The following is a 13,099-nucleotide window of genomic DNA, read 5'->3' as shown; positions in this document are numbered from 1 at the left end:
GTTGAAGTGCACTGTTATATACTTATACCATGGAATACTACTCAGGAATGAAAAGGGCCAAACTATTGATGAGAGCAATAACCTTGCAGAATCTCTACACAGTTATGCTGAGGGAAAAGCTAGTCTCAAATAAAGGAGTACATATTATATGATTCCAATTATAGAATGTTCTTTAGTGACAAAATTATAGAAATGAAGAACTGGAGCCAGTGCTGTGGCGTAGCGGGTAAAGCCCTGGCCTGAAGAGCCGGCATCCCATATGGGCACCAGTTAGAGTCCCAGCTACTCTACTTCTGATCCAGCTCTCTGCTATGGCCTGGGAAAGCCATAGAAGATGACCTAAGTCCTTGGGCCCCTGCGCCCGCGTGGGAGACCTGGAGGAAGTTCTTGGCTCCTGGCTTCGGATCGGCTCAGCTCTGGCTGTTGCAGCCATCTGGGGAGTGAGCCAGCGGATGGAAGACTTCTCTCTCTCTGCCTCTCCTCCTTTCCCTGTGTAACTCTGACTTTCACGTAAATAAATAAAATCTTTAAAAAAAAAAAAAAAAGAAATGAAGAACTGATTATTGGTTGTTGGTACTTAAAGAGGGATGGTGGCAGGACAGAACTGGATGTGACTACACAAGGGCAGTAGGAAGAATATTTATGATATAGAATGGTCATAACCATGAGAGTGCCAATATCCTGGTTATCATATTCTAGTATTTTGGAAGATATTGCCATCTATGAAGTTAATGATATACAGGATCTCTTTGTGTTATTTATTAAAACTATATATGACTGCACAATTATCTCAAAACAAAATGATCAATCTTTTTTTAAAAAAATGAGAGAAAAGAACAAATTGCCAGCATCAGTATTAAAGAGAATGTAACTACAAATTATATTTTATCAATAGTAAGTGTAAAACATGCACAATTTTTTGTCAAGAACTTTAACACCTTAGATGAAATGGCTAAAATCATGGGGAAAAAAAGGTCTAACTGACACAGGAACAGAAAATTTAAATAATCCTATATCTGTTAAAGAAATTAGGTATATAAATTAAATATTCACACAGAGAAAACTAAAATCGCAGATAGCTTGACTGATGAGTTCTACCAAACATTTAAAAGATAAATAGCACTATCTCTATACAAATTATTCCACAAAATGGAAAAGGATGGAATACTGCCTTACTTTTTTATGTGGCTGGCTCGGTCTGATACCAAAAGCCAGTAAATATATTATCAGAAAAATAAACTATTGATAAAACATGATGCAAAAATCATTAAATATTTATTCAAGGGCTGGATATGATGATACAGTTGGTTAAGCTGCCACTTGGGGTGCCCATTTCCTATATCCCAGTGCCTGGGTTTGATTTCTGGCTACTCTACTTCTGATCTAGCTTCCTGCTAATGCACCCTGGGAGGCTGTTGGTGATGGTTCTAGTGTGCTTAGGCTCCTGTCAGCCACATAGGAGATGCAGATCGAGTTCTTGGCCCCTGGCTTTGGTGTGTCCCTCCCTCAGTGGTTGCGGCCATTCGGGGAATGAAACCGTGGATGGAAGAGCGATCTCTTTGTCTCTGCACCTGTCAAGTAGAAAAAAATTAATAGTTAATTTTTTAAAAGAATAGTTTAAAAATAATTAGTCAATAAAATCCAAATTTTGGTGTAAAAGATAACACACTATGATCAAGTAGATTTTATCCAACATGCAACATTAATTTCACATTCAAAAACAAACAGCACAGCTCCGTGCACTACCACAATAAAGGAGAAAATGTACGTCACTCTCAGCAGATGCTGACGAAGCATTTGACAAAATTTATGCCCGTTTATGAATCAGGAAAAGAAAACCTTTCTGTGAAATAGCCTTAATCTGATAGCTGGCATTTTAAAAACATCTTTGATAAACAATATTCGTGCATGTTTACGGGGCACAGTGTGACATTGCAACACATATATGCAATAAATATTGGTCAAATCAGAGTGATTAACATTTCTCTCTCTCTGCCATTACTTTATTATTTAAATTACGTAAAAGATATTTATTTAAAAAAAAAAACAACCTAATGCTCACATGACACATAATAATAAAATACTGAATATTCCCCCCTAAATCTGGGAAAAAGGCAAATATGTCTGCCTCCCACAGTATTCAATGTCCTACCCAGGGAAACAAGCAGAAAGATACAGAGTTTGCTTTACATGAATACAAATAACTACTAGAACCAGAAAGTGGATTTAGTAAGATCATGAAGCACATATTCAACATACAAAACAAATTGATACCTGTGTGAACCAGAAACAGAAGAGTGAAATAACAGTAGCATCAGAAACATGACAGAGGAATAAAAATAATTAAAATATTACACATGAGTTATCTACGGCTATGTAGTAAATTGCTTCAAAATTTAACTGTCTTATTTTTCTAAGATTTATTTATTTGAAAAGCAGGGCAAAGGGAGGGTGGGTGTAGAGAGAGAGAAAGAGAGGGAGAGACAGATATTTTCCATCTGCTTGTTCAATCCAGCTAAGACTGGACCAGGGCAAAGTCAGGAGCCTCCTGGTCTCCTATGTAGGTGGCAGGGGACCAAGTACTAAAGGCAATATCTACTGCCTCCCTAGGCGCACTAGCAGGAAACTGGGTTGGAACAGAGTAGCCAGGACTAGAATCAGCACTCTAATATGCCATGTCAGTGTTGCAAGCAGCCATTTAACCCTTTGTGCCACAATGCCAGCCTCAATGTAGCTGCTCTGAACAGAAACTGATCTCAGATTCTGCAGGTCAGAAATCTGGATGTAGGTTAGCTGGATGCCTGTGGGTCAGTTTCTCCCCTAAACTTCTAGTCAAGCATAAATGGGGGAAGCCGACATCACAAGACTCAGCCAGGACTGGAAAACCTGCTTCCAAACACAGATACCTGATTGTTGAGAGGATTCAGCCCTCTGCAGGTAGTAGGACTAAGGGCCAGAACCCTCCTTCAGTGCCTTGCTACTTGAGTCTGCACAGAGGTCAGCTCACAATATGGTAGCTGGCTTCTCTTAGAATGAGCAAAGCAAGAGAGTAAGCCCCCAAGACAGAAGCCCCGGTCCTGATTTCGGTTTGATTTAAAACATGGGTTCAGTATGTGCAATAAGATGGACATCCCAGAGTATTTTTCTTGTACTTGCCTCCAGTTTCCTCCCTTGCCATGAGCATCAACAGGCTACAACCTGACTTAGGCTACATTGCTTAATGTAGAATATGCTATGAGAAATTGTTGAGAACACTCACTTTGTATTTTTTCTTTCAATTCCAGGTGTTATTTCATGGAGTCTTAGTATGCTTAATTACCCTAATTGTTAATAGATTTATTTTGCCAATGGCAGTTAACAAACTAGGTAAGCCCTCCTAATTACTATTCTGAGTGAATACAAAGAATTCTAAGTTTGCTAATGAAGTGCTAGTACAAAAAAAAAAAGAAAAGAGAGAGAGAGAGAGAGAATTCATATAAATACAAGGCCTGTTGTCAAACTAAGAGCAAATAGAATCACCATGTAAAGGCATATTAACAGCTTTGTTCAATAAGCTTTTCCTTTTAAAAGATTACTTATTAGCCGGTGCCTCGGCTCAATAGGCTAATCCTCCGCCTTGTGGCGCCAGCACACAGGGTTCTAGTCCCAGTCGGGGCACCGGATTTTGTCCCAGTTGCCCCTTTTCCAGGCCAGCTCTCTGCTGTGGCCCGGGAGTGCAGTGGAGGATGGCCCAAGTGCTTGGGCCCTGCACCCCATGGGAGACCAGGAGATGCACCTGGCTCCTGCCATCGGATCAGTGCGGTGCCCTGGCCGCAGCGCGCTGGCCACGGTGGCCATTGGAGGGTGAACCAACGGCAAAGGAAGACCTTTCTCTCTGTCTCTCTCTCTCTCACTGTCCACTCTGTCTGTTAAAAAAAAAAAAAAAAAGATTACTTATTCACCTTAGTTCCATATAACTGAAATGGCAATATTAAACAAGATTTTAAGAGCTTCCTTTATGCTAAGCACTATTATAATTGTTTGTGATGCAATCACAGAGATTTTTCCTGAATTGACAGAGCTTACATTGGAGTGAGGAGAAACAGACAGTTAACATGACAATTAAGGTACTATCAGAGAGTCCTATGTGCATCCAAGAAAACAAATTCATCCAAAGTAAAAGAGGGAATATAGCAGGTGCTACAGCAGCTTCCAGAGAAAGCTGGAAACTGGGAAGGCTGAAGGACAGAAAGAAGGTCTGAGGGGTTAGAAATGTAAGAGACTAATACTGGTAATCCCTCCTACATGATTGTGGAAGCTAAGTCCCATAATCTGCTAGCTGAAGGTCTACGAATCAACAAAATCGATAGGGTAAGTCCCAGTCCAAGTTCAAAGGCAGAAGACCAGTGTCCCAGCTTACAGACCTTCAGGCAGAGAGAAGCTTCTCTGGCTCAGCCTTCCATTTCGTCAGGCCTCCCGCAGACTGAATGAGGCCGGCCTGCCTTGGGGATGGCAATCCGCTTTAGTCAGTCTACCCAGTGAAATGCTCTTCTCAGGCAGAAACACCCTGGTGGACACGGCCAGAATAATGTTAACCCCAATGCAGATGGCGTGTGGCTTTCGATGGTTCCGCTTGGGATCTTTCAACATGAAGATGGTGCAAAAGTGAAATTCATTCCATGGGAACCGTACTTTCTAATCTTGAGTTTTAATCTTTCCCTGGGCTGGTGACATGCAGTACAATGTTGAGCCCCACCTCCCAGACAGCCCCAGAATCCAGGAGGAGAAACAACTGACATCCTGCAGAGTATTGTGTGGTTCAGCCACATTATTCGGTATATTAGGTATCTTCAACCCCTTTTTCCCCTACGGGACTTTCAGTTTAGGATGGGTTTATCAGAACATCATCCCACTGTAACTGGAAGAGCATCTGTGTCCAGTTACATTCTGGCCCAATCAAGTTGACAAAAAATAAACCAAAAAACCCTGATCCTCTGTTTCTTCACCTATCATACTAGGAGAAGGGACTCACAGCAAAAGTTGATCAAGACAAACAAAAAAGGCTTACTACATGCAAAGTGGCCAGACATGTTTTCCTAGCACAGAGTAAGCAATCAATACATTGTATCTGTTACTATTATTTTATCTCAACTTTTATGAAGACTATTATAATAAAAAAATTTAATTGTTAGCATTCCTATTATACAATTTATGTTGTCTTTTTTTAAAGAAATGATTGATGACAATAAGAATCAAGAAGAGCTTTATAATTTACATCAAAATGGTGATGCTCCCATTAATTTATAAAATGTACTCTTTGTGTCAAAGGTCTTCGTGATGTCACATCAACAAAATATAAATCAGTTTATTATACATTTCAACACTTTCAAGAGCTAACTAAATCTACGGCCTCTGCACTAAAATTTGACAGGGATCTTGCTAATGCTGATTGGAATGTGGTTGAGAAAGCGATTGTACTTCGAAACCCATATGCCGTAAGCAAATAATATCTTTTGCTTATTCCTTCAAAGTAAATATGATTGCCTTTAAGTAAGTATAAATCATCTCATAAATATTAATTCACAACTTTTAATATTTGTACTCAACAGAGAAGTTGTATTAGTAGGTCCTTATTTGTCAGAATAGTAAAGAGAGGCTCTTAACTCTGTGATCATGATTGAGCAAAATGGAAGTCTCAACTCTTTTAAGAGTAAAGAAAACCTATGCATTGTAAATTCAAGAGGAAGCAGTTTTTTGGAGCTTTCTTTAAGAGATATCATAAAAACAAGAGTGTGAGGCTTAAAAAATGGTCAGTTTTTGACCAGATCGAGGTTGGCAGTAGCCTTGATTCATTCATTTTTCAACATTTATTTAGTTCATTATATATGCTAAACATTTGCTAGAACTTAATTGGTTAAAAAATAGAACTGAAGGCCAGTCATCAGTTAGCTGTGTGTGCATGAAATGTAACTTTCTGGTTGGGAGATACACTTTTAAAATCTTTGTGGTCAAACTGAGTCATGAATGAGTACTCAGCACACCAAACAGTAATGGCATCCTTAAGAAGAAATAATATGTCCTGGGATCTCAAAGCTGCTGCTGCTTTTCTTTCCCACAGCCCACGTCATGTCTGGTTTTCCTTGCCATTTTCTTCTCTATCACACGGTACGAAGGACCAACTTTTAGGAGTGCAAAGGAAAGATCATGAATCTATGAAATAGAGTATCCCCAATCCATCTCATATCCACTATCCAGTGCTTGAAGCTGCAGATAGGGCCAGAGCCAATCCCTGCGCCTGAAGAACTACTGCCAGGATTTCTGAATCAAGAAAGTATCGCAAATCCGAGAATTTCTCTAGCAGCTCTCAATAGCTGATTGTGGCCTTTTGCTAATCTGTCTGCATCAGAATAATCTGAAAACCTTTCTAAAAATATTGAGCTCCTGGCTCCCATTCTGGAAGCATTTAATACACTACCTAGATAATTCTAATGCAGAATAAGAGTTTGGGCTACAGCTCTAGTGACTGATGTACTTCAGAAGGAGGAAGAACAAGCAACTACACTGTTCTCCTTATGAGGCAGACATAAAGAATGCTATAGTCTTATACACAAGCACTGGCTTTGGACTTGAAAGTCTTGGGTTCACATCCTAGCTTTGTTACTTAATTCATAGCTTTGTGGCCTTAAGGAAATCAATTACTTTCTGTAAGATTCAGGTCTTCTCATCTATAAATTGTCTGTACTCCCATCTTCTTACATGTCCACCCTCTGACTCCCTTAAGTGATTAAAGCAGCAGTTGTCAAACTTCAGCTGAAGTAGAATTGTCAAGTGAGTTTGTAGAAACACAGACTGCTGTCCCCCCACTTCCAGTTCTGATCTAGTTGGTCTGAGAACATGCATCTCTAACAGGTCCCAGGGGCTGCAGTTGCTCGTGGAGGATCATACTTTGAGAACTGCTAGCTTCAAGTCTGATTGAATATAATATGGGATCACCTTTATAAACTTTTCAGAATGCCGTGTAAAAGTAAAACATATGATATAGCTCTTCTCTCTGAACTGATAGTTATTTTACCTTCTACACAACTAAGAAAGTGGAGGGGACATTTTTAAAAACTGATGAGCATCTGAACATTTGTCTAAATCTCACAGATTTTCTATCATATTTTGATTGGTTCTGGTATGAGAATTGCTTGAGGTTTATGCAAAGTTATATGTTATATATGTTAATATATGTCATATGTTAATATCCATGTATTATTTTGAAATTTGTGTTGGATTTAGTTGGAGCATGAGGAAGAAACACTAGAACATCAGAAAGTGAGATGTCCAAGCTGTGACAAGGAAATAGATGAGACCCTTAACCTCGAAGCAATGGAGCTGGCCAACAGACGTCTCTTGTCTGCACAAATAGTTAGTATTATACTACACCATTTTAACATTGCTTGGGGGTATAAAATCATACTGAAAACTTTCTCCTTGCTAAAGAATCCATGAGTATGTTCATTTGCATAATCTATTATTTACAAGCAAAGGGAAGTTTGGCATTGTCTTAGGAATCTGCTTGACAGACAAAGGTGGGAGGAGAGAGTGAACATCACCCATTCCAACTTCAGTAAAAGGCATTTTTAGAATGGAGATCTGTGAATTTCACAGACCCAAAGGCAAGAATTACTACTGGGCCCAACCTTCTGATATATTAGGCAATCAGTTCCATGACACTTCCATCTCTAGCTCCATGCCATTTTTTTCAGAGAAGGATACCACCCAATTCTCTCATAACAACAGGTAGAGAATATTGTGCTTCAAACCTTGGGTAAAAATTAGAGAAATTCTGGAGCACAGCAGCCTACAGGATGCTGTGGAAATCAGTTAATAATTTAGTTTCTGTTTGCTAACCAGCTCAGGATGTTCACCATCTGCCACAACTCATGCCTTCAAAATGTTCAATGTTGGGTCTTAGTGCATATGGAGCTGTCATAAATTTTTCAGCTATTCTATCCATCCAATATTCCAAGCATTCTATTTGCTCAATCTAACTCTGGAAACAGGAGATGGGAAGGGATGATGGTTCTCTTTAGCAGCTGTCCTGGCAGACAAGTTGAGCCACCAAAACAATCTTGGTTTTTTAAAATTTATATATTTATTTGATACTCAGTTATAGGGAGAAAAAGGAAGAGACAGAGAGAGGAGAGAGATCTTCCATCCACTGGTTCACTCCTCAAATAACAGCAACTACCATGGCTGGGCCAGGCCAAACCCAAGAGCTTCACCTGGATCTCCCACATGGGTACAGGGGCCCAAGCACTTGGGGCATCTTCCACTACCTTCCCTGGCACATTAGCATGGAGCTGGATCAGGAGCGGAGCAGCCATGACATGAACCAGTGCCCATCTAGGATGCTGATTCTGCAGATGGCAGATTAATCCACTGCAACACAGCATGGGACCCCAAAGCAGCTTTTTCAAGGGGCCAGATAACCTCTTTAAGCAGCTGAGGCAGTGCCATGCAGGATGAAGCTTATGGCCACATGATACTTTGTTCAACCATCAGAATTCCTACCTCTCTCACCAAATTAGGTGTTGCCACCTGCAGGGCAATGATTGCCTCACATAGGCTAATTTAACACAGGGGAAAATACTCCCTTTCTACCTCTGTCAGTCTTCTAAATCTGAAACTCCAGAAGCAAAGAGTCTGGAGATACATGGTCAAAAGCCAGTCATCAGGGTTCCCCTCTGAAGCCAAGACCAGGATGCAGACTGTGTGAAAACACTAAGCCAGCAGGAATGAGCCGGGGGAAAAGTCAGTCAAAAGGGAACACTGGAACAGGAGAGACAAATACTGCAATCAGAATTTCAAAGTAGAAGAGCATCAGAAACCACAGAGAGCTATGCTAGGATAACCCTGGATGATTATGAACACTCAAGTATTGCTTCTTTAAGCTGCAACCTTTGCTCCCTTGGACTAGGAAACTAGAAAGGGGAAGTTTGTAGAAATTGGTCTGTAGCTGTGAAAACATGCAACAGAATAGTGAAAAGCAAAGCTGTCTGCTATATAATATAGGAAATATAAATCACAGTTCTTTATTTCTGTAGAAGTCCCAAAATAAAAACACTTCCGATGAGATAGAAAATGAAAGCCAAATTCATTCTGCTTCACCTTGAATTGACCAACTTCACTGTGTCCTCCTTTTTACATACATGTAAAAAAATGTATTTACTCATTTATTTGAAAGGCAGAGAGAGAATTTTCCATCCATTGGTTCACTCTCCAAATGACCACAACAGCCAGGAAAGAATGGGCCAGGCTGAAGTCACGAGCCAGTAACTTCATCCAGGTCTCTATTTGGTGACAGGAAGTCAAGTATGTGAGCCATCAATTGCTGCTTCCCAGGAGAATTAGCAGGGCACGTGATTCAAAGCAGAGCAGCCAGAACTGGAACTGGCACCCTGTTATGGAAATCTGGCATCCCAAGTGGCTGTTTAAGCCACTGTTCCACAACACTCACCCACACTGTGTCCTCCCTTTGTCCTACTACTCAGATTTGTGCAGACATACATTCTGATAATAATTCTGCTCTCCATGTCGGTAATGTACTTTCTAACCAAATTTTGTAATAACCATTCTAGTTGGAATTGGAATGCAAGAATCTCCAACTGCGATCACAACCCCATTCCATATTGCCAGTGCTATACAGTTTGTGTGTGTGCACACACACACAATATTTTTTCAGTCTTAAAAAAATTACATGTCTTTTTGCTTACTGACCCTTTTTGTATTCTGAGTTACTAAACTTTACTTTTTAATAGAGCTTATTTCCTTCCTAGGCAAATCTAGAAAACCTAGCTAATATCCTTAAAGTTAAAGACCTATGATTTACTAGTCTGTATATCTATCTATCTATCTATCTGAGAGATAGAATTACAGACAGAGGGAGGGAGAGAAAAAAAGAAAAGTCTTCCATCCGCTGGTTCACTCCCCAAATGGTTGCAATGGCTGGAGCTGTGCTGATCCGAAGCCAGGAGCCAAGAGCGTTTTCTGGGTCTCCCACATGGGTGCAGGGACCCAAGCACTCAGACCGTCTTCTACTGCTTTTCCAGGCCACAGCAGAGAGCTGGATCAGAAAGAGCAGCAGCTGAGACATGAACTGGTACCCATAAGGGATGCTGTTGCCACAGGCTGAGGCTTAGCCTACTGCACCACAGCATTAGCTCCAAGTCTGTGTATCCTGAGCAAATAGCACAAAATATCATAGGCTCTCAATTAATGGTTGTTCAATTAATTAATCTCTTTGGGCTGTGTGATGTTTATTATAAGAAATAATCATGGGTAAATTTTTGCATCTCTTCTCTTCTTTTAACTTCTCTCTCTTCTTTTCTTTCTTTTCTTTGCTTTCCTTTCCTTTTCTTTCTTTTCCTTTCCTGTTCTCTTTCCTTTTCTTTCCTTCCTTCTTTTTGATTAAGATCTATATTATCCTTAGTTTCTGTCCAGTAAACCAACTTGAAAAGTATCTCAAGTTTCTTAAAATATTATAAACATAGATAATTCTCTCTGAATCTGTAAATTTTTAGCTAAAAATGCTAACTATAGACTCACTTTTAAGGTAGACTTTTTTTCAACTTCTCTAAATATTGCTATTGTTCAGTTTTTTAAAAATAAAAAGAATAAAAATAGTTTACTAGACCTTGTATCAGTGGTTGAGGATATAAAGATGAATTTATTTCAATATTTTGAACACTTTTATGTTCCTCTTTTAACTTTTAAATCATATTTACAAAATTGTTTTTCCAACAATTATGCTTATTAGCTATTCTTATAAACAATCAGTTTCTTATAGTTTCCTTTTTTAAATATTACATTCTTCAACAGGCTATCATTATTTTATTATTTTTACTAATTATTTCTGGCAGCTTTGTTAGTGGAAAATGTTTCTCAAATCTACTTTCTAATAATGTTATACTTTGTGCCTGTAGCCAAATGTATAGAAAAAGTGATTGATTATTGAATGTTTAAAGTATTTCAAATCTAAAAATATGAGAGTACAGCTAATGATACACTCATATAAAAACAACAGAGTAATTAAATTCATAAATTAATATTTGTGAAATTAAATACAGCTTCTTTTCCTGCTTGGATGCTAGCAGAATTATTTCTATTTGCTTATAACATAAAATTGTGATGGGATTATGTCTTCTAATCACTTTCAAATTTGTAAATTTATTTCAATAAAACATAATATTCAAGAACTAGCAAAACAAATGAAGGATATTCTATTTCAAATCTTGCTTTCATTGTTAATAGTACATACAACTCAGAACTCATCTGTAAAACAGAAAAATTATGCTGACTGGATGATCTCTTAGATTCCTTCCATTTGTGATATTCTACATTTTCTGCACCATATATTCTATGCACCATTTTGGTTTCTTACCTCCAAACTTTGGTTTCTTTTATTATATCTTTGACTGTTGATTTTGTGTCTTTGTGCAATGCTGTGCTTAATATGGAAATCCAATTTTCCAAAGTAGAATGGATCTCTCGTCCCACTTTTTATCTTTGCAGTCCTTTTTATGACATATTTTCATGTTTATCTTGTTTGTTGTTCGGTTTCTGCAGTCTCAATTCTAATGTTCCCAATAGTAATATAAATTGGTCTTTTACAGTTTTCAGAGCTTCAAAAGCTTCCCTGTAAGTCTCAGCCGGTTCTTGCCGAGATGGTATTTACTGTACGTTGGAAAAGAAAGCACAGCGTGGCAAGATGGTGGTGCAGAAGCACCATGTGGGAGGAGGGGAACAAGCCTTAAATGCAGAGATATCTGGGTTTCTAATATGATCTTGGGAAAACTCAATTCTAGGAGCCTCAGCTTTCTCATATATAGAACAGAGATCAGAACATGATTTTTCATAATGCAATAATAATGTTAAACAAAAACATGTAGACTAGTTAATCTAATAGTATAGCAGAGAGCTCATGAATAAAAATTGTCTTTAGAAGTCAGTCATTTCCTAAATTCTTCCTTTATTTTGGTGGGAGTTATCATTCAACAACTTATATTTTTAGTATCTTAGCCACCAGAGCACCAGGGAGACAGGATTTTTCTAGTATCTTAACTATTTTATATTGCTAAGCTTTCTTGAGCTCCATGTTATTTTCAGTTTCTTCTTTTTCTGTCAACTACAATTTTTAGGATTGAAGACACAAAATTTTAATCTTATATGATTTTTAAGGATTTTGGTGATGTTTAAGGAAACAGATACTATTTTATTGAATTCCTGTTGTCATGGACAATAGCTTTTTGATGCTATAATCCCCAAATGTAGTTGCTTTCTCTTCCTAGTATCCTTCAAGAACAAAACAGTGCTTTAATATCCATAAATGATGTTTCAGAGAGAATGCCTGCTATGGAGCTCAGGGATCTTGGGTTATACCAGACATTTCAGTTTAGGAAGTTGGTATATACAGTGATCTCAACAGTGTGCAGCACATTTAGGCAGAGACAGTGTCAGGTGGTGCTCTCCACAGCAGGAATTACAGTCCCTGAAGCTGAATAAGCTCCCAATATTTGAACTGAATGAAGGAGTAGCTGTGTTCTGTACAATAATAGTAGTCCCTTAAATCTTTAGAAAAGACTGCAGACAACAGTGTTCTGTTGTGACAGCATGTGTAAAAGTGAAACTAAATAAAGACATAAGCCAAGATCTTTCATCTTAAGATTTCTCAGTCCCTCTAATATTCTAATTTTGGAGGTAGACATTTGATTCAACAATTAAGTTGCCACATGGGACACCCATGTCCCATATCAGAGTGCCTTGTTCAGGTCCTGGATTCTCTGCTTCCGGTTTCCTGCTAGTGCACAGCTTGGGAGGCAACAGGTGATGGCTCAAGTACATGAGGCCCTGCCATCCACATGGGAGACCCAGATGGAACTCCTGGCTTCTGGCTTCGCCCTGGCTCAACCCTGGCTATGGTGAGCATTTGGGAAACCAGCAGATAGAAGATCTGTAGCTGTTTCTCTCTCTCTCTCTCTCTCTCTCTCTGCCTTTCAAATAAGATGAAAATAAATAAAAATTTTAAAACTATATATCCTATTACGCATTATGAACTTTTAAGCTGGGGATGTAG

The 13,099-nt window shown here is 38.8% G+C and overlaps 1 protein-coding gene across 15 annotated transcripts in view; it reads left to right on the top strand.

The window, feature by feature from the left end:
• Window positions 1-13,099, top strand: part of SLC9C1 (solute carrier family 9 member C1) — a 102,418-nt gene that overhangs the window by 45,823 nt on the left and 43,496 nt on the right. For all 15 annotated transcript variants that reach the window (XR_007924662.2, XR_007924663.2, XR_007924661.2 and 12 more), the window contains 3 exons: window positions 3,285-3,366; window positions 5,308-5,474; window positions 7,261-7,389. Coding sequence is in view for 12 of the 15 variants with exons in the window: in XM_051859362.2 (XP_051715322.2) it covers window positions 3,285-3,366; window positions 5,308-5,474; window positions 7,261-7,389 (378 nt within the window). In the remaining 3 variants the exon portion in view is untranslated. The remainder of the gene's footprint in view (window positions 1-3,284; window positions 3,367-5,307; window positions 5,475-7,260; window positions 7,390-13,099) is intronic.

This window comes from Oryctolagus cuniculus, chromosome 4, assembly GCF_964237555.1.
Source record: "Oryctolagus cuniculus chromosome 4, mOryCun1.1, whole genome shotgun sequence".
NCBI classification, from domain to species: domain Eukaryota; kingdom Metazoa; phylum Chordata; class Mammalia; order Lagomorpha; family Leporidae; genus Oryctolagus; species Oryctolagus cuniculus.
Note: the sequence above shows the minus strand (reverse complement) of the source record. Positions and strands in the feature narration are given on the sequence as shown.